General features: G+C 39.1%; 2 protein-coding genes across 3 annotated transcripts in view; one reads left to right on the forward strand and one right to left on the reverse strand.

Annotated features, from left to right (window-relative positions):
* The first annotated feature begins 1,465 nt into the window (after positions 1-1,465).
* LOC124232990 (protein YIPF7-like) overlaps positions 1,466-14,399 on the forward strand; it is a 27,948-nt gene continuing 15,014 nt past the window's right edge. Inside the window, exons 1-2 of the mRNA XM_046649982.1 lie at positions 1,466-1,549; positions 3,038-3,154. Of these exons, the coding sequence (XP_046505938.1) occupies positions 3,039-3,154 (116 nt within the window). The 5' untranslated portion in view covers positions 1,466-1,549; position 3,038. The remainder of the gene's footprint in view (positions 1,550-3,037; positions 3,155-14,399) is intronic.
* On the reverse strand, positions 9,645-13,322 carry LOC124232988 (WW domain-binding protein 11-like). Of its 2 annotated transcripts, XM_046649981.1 has the most exons (3): positions 13,094-13,321; positions 11,849-13,061; positions 9,645-10,843 (listed from the first exon to the last, which is right to left on the reverse strand). In XM_046649981.1, exons 2-3 carry the CDS (start codon positions 13,044-13,046, stop codon positions 10,227-10,229), a joined length of 1,815 nt encoding a protein of 604 aa, XP_046505937.1. In that variant the 5' UTR covers positions 13,047-13,061; positions 13,094-13,321; the 3' UTR covers positions 9,645-10,226. The 2 variants fall into 2 exon arrangements, with proteins under 2 accessions (XP_046505937.1, XP_046505935.1); XM_046649979.1 differs by having other exon boundaries at positions 11,849-13,322.

Consider the following 14,399-nt stretch of genomic DNA (forward strand, 5'->3'; position numbering starts at 1 on the left):
CTCTGTAGATATAGCACACTCAAAACTTAAACATATCTCTTGTCATTATTACTCTCTGTAGATATAGCACACTCAAAACTTAAACATATCTCTTGTCATTGTTACTCTCTGTAGATATAGTACACTCAAAACTTAAACATATCTCTTGTCATTATTACTCTCTGTAGATATAGTACACTCAAAACTTAATATATCTCTTGTCATTGTTACTCTCTGTAGATATAGTACACTCAAAACTTAAATATATTTCTTGTCATTATTACTCTCTGTACATATAGTACACTCAAAACTTAAATATATCTCTTGTCATTATTACTCTCTGTAGATGTAGTACACTCAAAACTTAAATATATCTCTTGAAATGCAAATCTGTTTAGTTTGTCCACTTCTGTAACTATAACATCTAGAACACAACCTGGTTCTCCAAAGTAGACCCTCAAAAAATGCACGACCCACTGTTAGCTGACTGGTGACCTGGTAAAGTATAGCTCTGATTAAAGAAATTCAAATTCCAAATGTTTTTTAAACAATGTAGAAAAAATTGCTTCACCATTCTGCCTTTGGCTCTAGTTGAAAATTTCTAAATGCCAAATAATCTACCCTTGAACAGCAGATTTCAGTTACTGAGATCTGGATACGTGGGAAGTCTCAGGCCTAGAAAGGAGAATCGACATGAAGCAGATCACAGGGACCTTGACCTCCAGCCATGAAGTTTATATTAGGGACAAACCCACCAGATCCAGATAGGAATCGGGAGTATTAGCGAGGTTACCTGGATCCTGGCTTGGACTAGGGAGAAGGCTCCTGGAATTGACCCACGGATGTAGAGCCAAATCAAGTAGTTTGAGGTAGGAATGTGTCTGATGCCATCCAAGTGTCAGGATTGGCTCGAAAATGGGACTGAACTTGCCCTGCTTGTGAGAAGCACTGGATCACATTAGTATGTCCATCTTGAGCTCTGCTGGAGAAGTAAGAAGCAGGGAAAGTAATCAGAGGCAGATCATAGGTAGGCTTCCTAAATGTTTTTTATATAAACTAAACAGTTCAGATTTGGACAAAATTGACAACACCTAATTTTCAGATTATTGTTAAAATCGTTATGTTAAGATCGTGCACCATATATTGATTTTTACTGCATATTATTAGGAAATCTTGTCTAGGTTCAATATATTTTTATAGACTATGAAGCAGAAGGGGTATTAAGGCCTCTTACTTTTCGTTGCTTGTCTCAAATACATGTTCTTAAATCAGAGTTTAATGGGAATGGGTATAAGGAAACAATGTACCATTCCATTTTATCAAATTGTATGTCTGTGCACTGTTCACAGTGTTTGTAAACTTTAACAAGTGTTATAATAAGATACTGTATTTGGCTTTGATAGGCTGGTTTTTTTTTTTTGGCTGTAGCATCTGTTCAGAGTGTCACAGTACAGATTTAGAAAGTTATTTATACAGCCAGCAGGTCATTTTTTCACCAGCTGATTTGTTACAAACTTCTCAAGTAAAGCTTCATTTGTTGGAGGATCTTTCGACACAAAATAATATAGAGGTATGTTTCTGATCCTTCTAAAAAACTTTAATTTAAACAAAATACAAAGCTGACTTATGTTAGGACCGTAATACCAATAGTTATATTATATAAAGCTTTGCATGTAGTGAAAAATTAGTGCATTCTCAAGTGAAATTACTCTCTATGCTTTATAATAACATTTTCATAGGCTGAGAAAGTTATGCTATTAAATTTTAAATTCTTTAAATTATAAATTGTTAAAAGATTTAGCACTCTCCTAGTCCTGATTTTAGTTTGCATAATTCACAGCTACTTTTGTACACATTACTAATGAAAAATCTTGATTTATTAAATCAGATGTATGAATTGCTGTATCTAATTTTAGAAAAGCTTTCTGCATTTTTACTGAACTGAAAAAATTGATATATTTAACAATTGTTACTTGAATATTTTTGATTAATGAGGTTCTTAGAGCTAAGGCTGTTTATGCAATTTCATTTGAAATTTATTATAAGTAGTATTCCATAGATTACTATAGTTATATAGATTACTTCTAGTGTTTTTAAATTTGCTTTTTGAAGTTAAAAGTTTTTCAAAGCAAAATAAAGATTAAAATGTTGAGTTGAATAATCATATCTGTCCAATTGAAAAAATTCTCTACTCCATTCTCTAATTTTCATCCGAAGAACCACTATTACCTGGCTATTACCTTTTTCCCCACCTTTTCCTCCTCTCAGATCTTTCTTCTTCCCTCTGGTATTCCCAGCCCTTAGGTCTGAATCAACTTCGTGCCATCGTCTTCCTTCTCAGAAGTGAGTAGAAATGGTGTGAAGAGTGTACAGAAAGAAAGACTGTTTGCTTAGCAGAATTGAGCCTTTATCCCCCTGACTCAGCCAGAAGCCCAGGTGTGGCAGGCAGGGCAGGAGAAAGGAAAATGTACCAAACACTTTTAGGAATTGGAAAGTAAAACTAGGAAATTGGTTTGTAGACTTTTGTCTTTGTGTTAGGGAGCAGGGAGGCTGGTAGCACATTTTAAAGCTCTAGGAAAAATCAAGCTCAGATAGTATTTTTATTATCAGCCATTTGCTTTCTGATTTTGCAATGAGTATATACATATATATATACACACATATATATAAATGTGCTTAAAGTAAGGAACTAACATTATTTATGGCAAAACCTTCTAGATGTGTGCCAAATTTTAAACTTTTTCTCTAAAAGTGCTGAGAATAAGGTATTTGGGGAAAAATCTTAGTTCTTTCCAATCAAAGTCAATTTAGTCAAAGTCACAGTCCTAGTGAGTGAAAACTTCAGCAAAGTTAATTGAATATACACATTTTGTAAATGACTTTCTGGCATATATTTCCACACCCTTCCTTCAATTCTTAATATACTCCATCCAAAGAATACCTCGCTCTCTGATGGAAATCCAACCATAATCACATCTTCAGTTAATCATTGCAACTATCTCAAAAGAAGTTTTATTGACTCATAAGCGTCTCAGTAAAAAAACCTCTTATTTTTCAGGATGTCAGACTTCGGAGAATTTGACTCTGATTTTTACCAATCTAATTATCCCATTGATAATCAGGAGCAGAGTCTTAATGATTCTAATGCCTATGGAAATCTTTACGGATCTGGAAAGTAAGTACTTTACACTGAGAAAATATGCTTTCATTTTAACAAGTCATTATATTACGGCAAAGGGTTCCAGGTAGGGAGGTTTCCTTGGGGGAAGCAAAAGCTGTCCCAAGCGTATCTCATAAAGCGACCAAGAAGAAATGTCAGGAAAGGGCAGAGAAACGAATGCAGTTCTCCGCGCATACCCTTGATCACCTCAGGCCCATTTATAGGTGAGTGGCTTGTCTCCTCTTTTCAAAATATCACTTAACAGGGAGCCTGAATACAGGCACTGGACCAACAGAAGGCATTTTCCTTTTACCTGATATTTTCCAGGACACTGCTTGAGAAACAGATTTTATTTAATTTAAGAAAGCTTTATTGAGTGACTGCTTGTGTGTCAGGAATTAAGAAGGGTGCTACAAACCCAAAGAAGAAATCCATAATATTTTCCCTCACAGAACTTAGGAATTTATGTTAGACAGGTAGGCAATTAAATATGCGCTTATAATACAGGGTGAAAATTCCCAAATGGAATCAAGATAAACATATTTCAGAATGTGCATCTTTTGAGTTCACAATTCAAGTTGAGTTCACAATAAATCTAAATTGGTTAACAGTTTAATATTTACTCTTGACTAGTGCCCCAAACAGGGCACTTAGAATGAGAAGCACGTAGCTCAAGTCTGGCTCTAGCTTTTCTTCTTTGTGACTTTGGAAGAGACTTAACTTCCTTGACTGTCTGAAACTGAGTAATAAGGACGTTAATGATCCCCACTTCATGGAATTGTCATGAGGAACAATTGTGATAATGTGTAGGAAAGTGTATATTAAAGTGAAACCACTATAAAAATGTTATTTATTGACATAATTATAGTTTGCAAAAGCAATTGCCACTTTGTTGCCTAAAGTAACGTAAACTTATTGTATTCGGTTATATAGTTGCTTTTTTGGATGTTCTCTTGTGAGTCTAGAACTCTGAAAAATGTTAGACCATTTCAAAATCACTAAGATCTATGGAGCTCTAACTATGTTTTAGGAACTGTTCTGAGCTTTATATAAATTAACTCACTGGATGCTCAAACAACCCAGAGATAAGTGCTACTATTATCCCCATTGTACATACGAGAAAGCAGAGACAGAGAAGTTAAGGAACTTTTCCAAGGTTACACAGCTTGTAGGAAATGAGTTTATGATTTTAGCCTAACCTTGTTTGATTAGGTCCATAACAAGGCTGGGCATATAATTTATTGTAAAATCAAGATGTTTTTGAGAGTAAAATGAGTGCTAGGAGTAATAAACTTGATACAATAGGAATAAACTGGACCATTTTAGGCAAACTGAGATGTGTGGTCACTGTGCCATTCTAAAATGTTTAGGCCAAACAACCACATAACAAATGTTTCCAACTTATTGTTTATTTACCTATTTATTTATTTATGTATTGTGAGGAAGATTGGCCCTGAGCTAACATCTGTGCCAATTTTCCTCTATTTTATGTGGGACGCTGCCACAGCGTGGCTTGACAAGCGGTGCTAGGTCCACACCTGGGATCTGAACCTGTGAACCCCGGGCCACTGAAAGGGAGCGTGTGAACTTAGCCACTATGCCACCAGACTGCCCCAATCAAATTTGTTAATTCTTGAAGTTTATTTTTCTAAATAGAGATTAGTACCTCAAACATTCCAGATGGAGGGGGAAAAGACAGAATCAATACAACAGGTAGTGGGAGTCTTCTGTTCAAACTACGCCCAGGACAATTTGACATTGTTTTCATGGGTGGCTCATTCCTACAGACACAGGCAGATAGGTGCTGCTTTCACAGGCTACTTCCTGGCTACTCCTGCTGAACCTCTGCTCTAAGACAATAGGAAAAGGTATTGGCATGTAATGTTTTTAAAACTGTAAAAGTTAAATATCTGGAATTTTATCTCATTCATGCCACTGTCCTATGTCGTCCAGCATCAGTCAGGCTGACGTAAGAATTTCTTAAAGTGGAAAACGATCTATACCTCTATCTATCTATCTGAAGGTTATCACTAGGTAAATTAAAATGTTTTTAAAAATATTTACAAGAAAAATGGGGGAAAAGGATAAGACTGTATAGAATTGGCTCAATCATTGCCGAATCCAACAACAGAAAAATAACTTGATTTTATTTCATTTATGATTTATACTTTGGAAAGTCAAGGAAAAAACAGAGGTGGTTGAGGCAGAGGGAGTAGTTTGAGCATTAAAGTATTACAGGATGGTAACTCAAAATATGTAATCCAGGACCAGCCCCGGTGGCCTAGTGGTTAAGTTCAGCACACTCCACTTTGGCAGCCCAGGTTCCATTCCTAGGGGTAGACCTACACCATTCTGATGGCGGCCATGCTGTGCTGGCAGGCCCCACAGACTAAAAAATAGGCGAAGATTGGCATGGACGTTAGCTCAGAGCCAATCTTCCTCAGCAAAAAATAATAATAATAATAATTATATATATATATGTAATCCACAATGAGAGCTATCTAAAAGGTTTTTAGCTCTCTTCTCCTGTTATATTGAAAGGAACCTGTTGCCTTGAACTTCTGTTTCTTTTCTCCCTAATCTTCTCCAGAAAGGATAAGCACCTGGGTGGCATCTGCAATCTAGATTTTCAGACTAAGCTAGACTAGAAAGTCTAATAAGAGAAAGACAAAGCTTTCTCCTTACGCAGGGACTCGTGAACCACAGCCTTCTCCCCCATCCCACCTGCCCAATTTTCTTTCTCCATTTGATTCCACATATCAATGTTGCCTAGACGTCAAGAAGCCAAAGAGATGGAAATTAACATAACCAAAGGAGGAAAACTCATGATTATATTGTATCAGGTTGATGGCCTAGCCTGCTTCAGATGCTTAGCATTTAAATCCAAGTCCTAATTTGGATGCAGTAACATTTAAATTACAACCCACACTGCAAGTCTCAGGCATTAGAAAAGGGCATATTAGCTGTGGTAGTTTTATGAGGTACATAAAACATGGAGTCAGGTCAGTGATTTACTAGTGTACATCAAGTGAACTCCAGAGATTTGATCTTTTATTCATACAGTGAACAGGTCAATGAAAATATACATCAAATCAGAATAAGATGCTAATCATCCTGGCAAAAGACAGGAATCCAAAGAATAGTTATAATCAATTAGTTTCTGTCTTTGTCTCTCTTCCCCCTCCTCCACCCCAATATATAGGAGCTTGTTTTCAAAAACTTGTTCGGCTCAATGGCGTAGTGATCTGAAAGCCGGTTGACTGTGCTTAGAACGTCAATAAAGATATTTATATTTTTAAAACAAGCTTTCTTATTTTAGAGTGAACTAAGAGTTTTCTCATTTTAAAAATCTTGACTATCCAGTCGTTCAGATAGACATTATTTGCACTCATGTGTAGCCAGTTATCTAGGCTATATTTTCCCACTATATTTTTTCTGATTTTTGAAATAGGAAATCTATTCAAATTATTTAGAGAAAGTAATAGACACTTCTTCAGAAAGAGGACAACTGGAAAACTCCCTTGACGGTGGGGAGTACCTTGTAGTAGGACTTAGACCAATACTGAATCATCATCCTTTTGGAATCCCCAGACTTGACATTCCCCTAGTGTTTTAAACATAGCTAATGGCACTTTCAATGGCACATAGTCACTGGGCACTCACTGGCCAGCCAGGATCTGGGAATGTTACATAAGCCAACTCCCCCAGCTACTGTTCCCTAAACCACGTGCTGTCGAACTGATGCTGTGCAATTTGTTCTTACCAAGGACACTGAGGATGCCTGGCTTTACTGGCTCAACTGGAGACCTACATAGATAAAATCTTTCTGGGAGTCCAGACTAAATTTTTTAACCAACAGAGTATTTGTGTTGTACATCTGTCGTATTGTCATATCCTGCTTCAGGTAGCCGTGTTGCGAATTCTGAAACCCTTTGTAGTCTCAGGCTCCTGGATGGCTGCAATGTCACCTGATGGTGTGAAATACAAATGTACTTGAATATGGGTCCAAATGTGGAGATAGACTTACGATGAATTGTACTTCTTTGAGGGTACATTTCTTAACATCTGAAATACAGTCTGCCTCTCCCTATGACGCTGGGAGTGAGCTCACCACCTGCATTCCCCCAGGGTCAGACTGACAAAGGAAAGCAGAATAGTTGGCCATCATGATGGAAATCCAAACCAATAGTTTTGGAAAAACAAAGCCTCTAATAAACCATGTAGCTAGTGATTATGTGATAGGGCACAGAAAACTGACTTTGTGCTACACACGTATCTGCAATCACAAAAATTATGACTAAGTCTTCTAACAATGATCTTCTATATGTGCATTAGAAGGTGAATGTTAAGTCCTGTTGGCTCAGAAACAGGTCAAAAATTTTCCCCAGCTGGAGACTATGCCTTATCTTAACATCTTTACTTACAATATCATGTGTGAAGGCAAGCCTCTGGAGGCTCGTCGGAACTTTATAATCCCAGGTGTGGGTGATGAAAAGGGGAGAAATGGTGAATTGGTGAGCACACAGAGGGTTTTATAAGGTTGAGGTGTGTGGCCATCGCTTTATGGCTCAGGGACAGAAACTCTGGCATGGATGTGGTGGAGCTTCTCTTGGTAGGAAAACACAAGACTGGTGGGATGTGATTGAAGTCAGTTTGGGGGTTCCAGGGAAACCAAAACAGGGAAAGCTAAAGATGATCAGCACAGAAGGGATACAAACCTTGGCCTCCTATTACTATTGTTTTCTCTGAGGAAGTGACTCAGAGGCAATTATTACAAATACAGAAGATGCTGTTCTAGGGTGTGTGGAAGGTGTCTGGAATGCTTTAGTGCAAGTCTCAGGAAGAAAAGAGTATACAAATATTTAGCTAATGCTTATTGATCACTTTCTGTGTGCCCAAGACTATTCTAAGTGCTGTAATTATTTTAGCTGATTTAATTCACAACAACCTTATGAGTTCTATTATTATCCTCATTTTACAGATGAGGAAACTGAGGCGCAGAATGGGATATAAGTTGCCTCAGACTATGACACTTGGATTTGAACCCAGGCAGTCTGACTCCAGGGGCTGTGCTTGTAACCACTCTACTTGGTTCAGGATAAAGCTTACCGTTGGACAATCATTAAAAGCAGAAATGAAACACCACGAGGTCAGGAAGCAAAAGAAGGGAAATATGACCAAGAACATTGCCAGAGCCTTTTGCTGTCACCTCACAGTTGTTTGAAGTGATTTTTACAGGAAGAGGAGTTGCCTGCTAACAAAGCTAATGTTTAAATCCTACCAGCCAGAGTCCTGTGTTTCTTTGGGTCTAATTCAGTTGACATTTATTTCATCTGGAATAACGTGCTGAGTTAGAAATCTTCAAAGTTTCAGTATTTGCCTTCTCATAGAGCTAATTAAGATACAGCGTAATCAAGGAGGAGAGGAATATTTTGTTGGTATACTCTGCAAAACTCCCATTGCTGTGTGGGGCATAGATATGATATAACTTACCTCCGTAAGTATGGAGAATACTAATCTGACTTATGCAATTGCCTTAATAGATTAGTAATTCATGGCTATAGGCTTAACAAAGCAAGTAGTAAAGTGTCCAGTCCCATTCCCCCTGAATTGTTTTAATGAAAAGATACTGTAGGCTTGAAAGATGTCACTAAAAATACGAGAACTCCATTGGCATAGCCATTCAGATTTGGCGTCATCTAGTAAAAAAGGATAACACCAGAAGACATGAGATTAAGTGTAGATTTAAGATACATAGTTAAAATTATAGTTATTTATACCAATTTTCAGAAAAGGCCTAAAACATGAGAATTGGGTTATTTACAGAGTTTGCTGGGTGGGACTGTGGAGTACTCGTGATCATTTTGGTATTGCTTAGGCTTTGTTCATTGAGATGCAGTGTTAAATGTTACAGTCAACATGTACAAAGTCAAAGTTATAAGATAAAAAGAGAGAGTTTTAATTTAGACAGTGATAGAAGGTGACCATGGTAATTTTTATAGATAAATGATTTTGAGGTTTCCTTTATAGGACAAATTTTGAAATTTTCCTTTCTTAAATAAGTAGTGGGGGAATTTTAATATTAAGCCTTGATTGTAACAAGAAGAACAAAGGCCAAGCTCCTGATGAAATTTTGATGAAAGAAGGAGCAGAGAGGGATGGAGGAAAGAGAAAGGGGTAGGATTTGGTTGGTAATGGCAATTTTTTTTTCAGTAAAAATTTGTTTTTCTCTTTGGGGGGTTGGGTCAAAATAACTATCCATGTTAAATTCCCTCATTCGCAGAGATTGCTTTGCAGGGAGTAATTGCAAGAATTACGTTTCCTCAAGCCTGGTTAGTAGCTCCAGGGCATAGAGTGGGGAGGCCAGGACAGTATGTCAATGAAATAGTCATGTTTAGACACTGGCCTGTTGAGTCATCTCTATTGACCCATTCTATTCTTCTAGAAATGCTTACATTAAAAAAGATACATATCTAGGGAGACTTTTTTTTTTTTTTTTTTCCTGGTGTAGAACATTTATTTATTTATTCCATGAAACACTCAAAGTTTAGGTCAGTGGGAAATAATTTTAATCAAAGAATTGTACATTTTCTTCCCACGTATCTTGCTTTGTAATAGGAAATGACATTGAGATTCATTTCACTACAATATTACAAAATATTTACAAGAAAATATTAAAAATAACTCAAACACGAAAGGCAAGATGGGGTGAAACAAACTGGTTTTCAGAAATCTCTACTCTAGTGCCCACAGCACACAAGAAGAGAATCAAAACAAATAAGTAACAAAGAAGCCCCTGATCGCAAGTTTCCAAAGAGCGGGAGAAGAGGAAGGAACGGGATGAGAATGGCGGTGTGAAAGGGACCGGATGTTAGCAGCACTGCTTCAATGACCAATCTATTCTGAATGAAATACCCTCTCTCATATGCAGTAAATGCTGAACAAGGCTAAACTTTAGGATATTCCTTAAACAGAAATTAGAAAATACCCTGACAGCGAAAGCAGCTCTTTCACCTAAGTATAACAAGAGCCTCTTTCTCCATGAACCGCGGATGTGAACAGAAGCCCGTTCTGCCATCGAAGGCTGTCACAGTAGCCCTTCCATCTCTTTCATGAAAGCTTCATAAACATCATCCTTAGTTTGTACTGAGACGGGAACAGATGGACCAGACTTGGGGGCTGCTTTGGCAAGAGGTACAGCAGAATCATCCTCTGACTTTCTTTGGGGAGTAGCAGTCGCCCCTTTATTCTCCCGACGTACCCTCAGTGCAGTGGGCACGAATCGAGTAATCTCTGCCTTGGGATTAGTGATCTGTGGCTTGGCACTGATGGTTGCTGTGGCTTTCTTCTCAATGGTGGCCGCGCTCGTATCATCTGCCTTGGGTCGCTGAATCAAATTGGGTGGAGCACTTAAAACCCCGGGGTTCGGCAAGGGAGCTGGCGGGAAAAGCCCAGGTGGGGCAGGTCCAAGTGGAGGCACCAAAGGTGGGCGCATCATGCCAGGACGAGGTGGAGGGATACCTGGAGGTGCAGGGGGAGGTAGCCTTGGTGGGGGTCCCCGAGGAGGAGGGCCAGGAGGCAGACCCGGAGGTGGACCTGGGGGAGGGCCAGGGGGTCGGCCTGGTGGTGGACCTGGAGGTAAAAGTCGGGGTAAAGGCCCTCGGAGTCCTGGCATTCCAGGTGGTCTCAGGAATGGAGGAGCTCCTGAAAAGAGAAAAATGATACATTAATGTCAAAGAAATATATAGGAAGTAGTAATTGTGGTATAAAGGTTACTCAGATGTGGTTTGACTTATCACTTTAATCTGAAATCACATAACTTCAAAATCAGATCGAAACGTGTGGAAACAGAATTCATTTGACAAATATGTGAGCACCAGAGATAGGGTACTGAATTTGTTATGGATCATTTCTCTTTATTTCTCAGCACTGACGAAAAAGAAATTCAATCACAGCTCTGCTGGGCTGGAAATATACAAAGATGGAAGGAATTCTTAAATGGTTCCAATATGAAATGAAAATGGAATATAAAGCAAAGTGCTTTAATGATCTCCTGAAATTCATTAAGATAAAGACAAAGACCACTAAGAACGACATAAGATAGGTAATTTTGCTTTGTACCAATAGGAAAAGGATGAACTCAATTGAAGAAAACTTAATTGGCTGACTGTAGGATGAAGGAATAAAATCATAAATAGCTAAGAAATTCTATACATTGTTTCAAATTATAAATAAACTTTTTATATTTTTAAGCTGAAGACTTGATTAACTCCGATCACTTGTCTTTAACTATAAATATTACACTGACATCCAATAATTCCCAACCAAAGAAAGACATACAATAGTATTCACTATGCCCTAGACCCACTGGCAATCAATTTAGAAGTGAGTCAACCTGTCATATTAAAAGGCAGCACTAAAGAAATTCTTTGTGACATACTCCAGTTTGTCAGTTAGAATCAGAACTAAAGAACCCTGAAAAAGGAAGACCTTTGGAGAAAAAGATGGCTGTTAGAAATACTGTGAGTTGTAAACAACGCTGTAGGAATAAACAAGTTGTATTTATCCTTTGCAAAGCCTTGATTTGTTAGGGAACTGCACTAGGAGGAAACAAGAAAACATCAACACTAATGATGAACATTTTCTGGAATGGCTTCACTCTAACCACATTTAGGCTTAATTATTTATTCATAACATGTAAGTACTTACCTGGAGGTGGTCCAGGAGGAAGGCCTGTGGGTGGGCCAGGTGGCCGTAAAGGTGGAGCAGGTGGTGGTCCGAGAGGAGGTGGTCCTGGCATGGGAGGTGCTTGTATCTGAGATGGGGGAACAGACTGTGGGGGAGCTTGCTGCTGTGAAGAAGCAGTAGATGTGCCATCAGAGAGAGATTCCTCTTTATGCTGTTTTTGTGATTGCTTTTCTGCTTCAGAATCATCAGAACCATCTTCATCATCGTCCTCTGAAAATTCCTCTACTTCGCGGCCCTCCTCAGGGATTTCCTGACCTGCCATTCGAAGCATCATGGCTTGAAGAGGAGTTAGCTCCTTCATATTCTTCTTCTTCTTCCTTGATTTCCCAGGCATATCTGCAAATCGTACGCTCAGACCTGACTTTTTTTCTTCAGTGGTGTCTCTCTCATTATCATCACGGTGCACAAAGTCATCCCCTTCACTCTCTCCATCTGATCTGTCAGTGTCGCTGTCATCGGTACTGTCATCATGCTTATCTTGATCCATGTCCTCAGGATAGCCGTCATCTTCACTGGTGCTGGAAACATCATCATCGTGACCCCGTTGAGCAAGTTCAGGACTGTACAACATGTCTTCATCTCGCCTACGAGCAGGAAGATCTAGGGCAAAGCCCACTTGACGGCCATACATTTGCAAGACCTGAGGAGGAGGCGGACCAGGGGGAGGACCAGGAGGTTTTCTGCCAGGGGGCAAACGTGGAACACCATGTCCAAGAAGAGGAAGTATAGAAACTGCCCGAGTTGGAGGTCCATAGGCTGAGGTCTTCTTAAGGATGGAGGGTGGCTGGGCACCAGGAAGTGGAATGTCCTGGATTAAGATGTTGGAAGGAGCATGCGGCATATCTGGTAAAGGGAGGCTCTCCACTTCCACGTGCTGAGCATTCTTTACAGCATCAAAATATTGGCTAAGTTGAGCCCGTTTCTGTTCATATTCTACTTCTAGCTTTCTCAATTCTTTGTAAATATCTGGATTCTCTTTTTCATAGAGCCGTAGAATACGTTCAAAGGTTTCACGTAGCTTTTTACGCTTGTCTTTTAGCACCTTCTCATTTAACTGTGGCTGTTGAACTGGGTTAAACTCCATTTCATCCAATTTCTCCATGTCCCGGATAATCTGTTTGGGATCCTTCATCTTTAAAACCGCAGCTCGTACCATCATGCGCTGTTTTTTGTTCTTCTTTAATTCTCTCTTCCGGGCTTCTTTTCGGGCTTGGTCTGTGGGGTTCATAAATTTTCCACTCTTGGTGGATGATGTAGATCTCCGTCCCATGTTGACAATCTGTATGGTTTACTTGTTCGTTAAAAATAAAAACACTTCTGCTGGACTCCTGGGACTGCGAGAAGCGGGGAGGGGACGATTCTCGGCCTCTGTGACTTCGTAGGGGCCTTCACCTCTGCCTCCCGGTCAGCCATTGAGCCACCGCCATCTTGAAACCTCGCGCTCCTCCGCCATCCCTCTCTAGGGAGACTTTTATCAACCAATAAGCCATTCAGATTCTTTTTAATTTTTTAAAGATCGACACCTGAGCTAATCTGTCGCCAACTTTTTTTTTCTTCTTCTTCTCCCCAAAGCCCCCCAGTACGTTCTTGTAGATTCTAGTTGTGAGTGCCTCTGGTTGTGCTATGTGGGACGCCGCCTCAGCATGGCTTGATGAGCGGTACCATGTCCACGCTCAGGATCTGAATGGGCAAAACCCTGGGCCCCTGAACCAGAGCACACAAACTTAACCGCTTGGCCATGGGGCCAGCCCCTCAGATTCTTATTTATAAGCCATTCTTATTCTTACTTATTTATAATTCATTTCTACCCATACTTTTGGTAGTGAGCCTACTTTGCTGAGGAAAAAAAAAAAAGATTAGGAAGATGCCATGTGGCTAAATGAACAATAACGGTAATCAGCCTATGCCGTGGGGGATTCAAGAAGTGTTACACCAGGTCCCTGCCCTGTAGGAGCTTGTGGCTGAGTTAGCGAATGATTAAATGTACATATCTCTTTCCATCTCTGCAGCTTTATTTTCTGGAAGAGGTTATTTTCTCTGTCAGGGTTACTCATACAAGAGAGGTTGAATATGTTATTCTTAGATCTCATATTAAGATTAATGTCGGAAAGAAAGTATGAAGATCCATTTTGTAAATATTTTAATACGGAGATCTCATGGAGCTACAAAGTTCAGCATCCTGGACTGTATTTTTAGCTTAGCCTAAGGGGCTTGGATGAAAGAAACTTATACATGTTGATAAGAACAACTCTTTATGTTTCTTCCCCTTCTTCTGGTAAAAACAATGTGAAATGACCAAATAACATTACGTACTCTTCCTTTTTCCCTCCTTCCTTTCTCTAGCTATAGCAAGAAATTGTTTACTAAGATTGTTGTTTTCCAACTTTCTCATACAAATGGTGAAGTAAAAAACAAATAGGAGTGTGATCAAGGAAGAATTGAAACATGTTTTGACAAAACTAAATTACATATTTCAAAAGAGAGACACTAAAGCCAGCCATAGAATACTTTC

Source organism: Equus quagga, unplaced genomic scaffold (genome assembly GCF_021613505.1).
Source record: "Equus quagga isolate Etosha38 unplaced genomic scaffold, UCLA_HA_Equagga_1.0 146_RagTag, whole genome shotgun sequence".
Classification (NCBI taxonomy): Eukaryota; Metazoa; Chordata; class Mammalia; order Perissodactyla; family Equidae; genus Equus; species Equus quagga.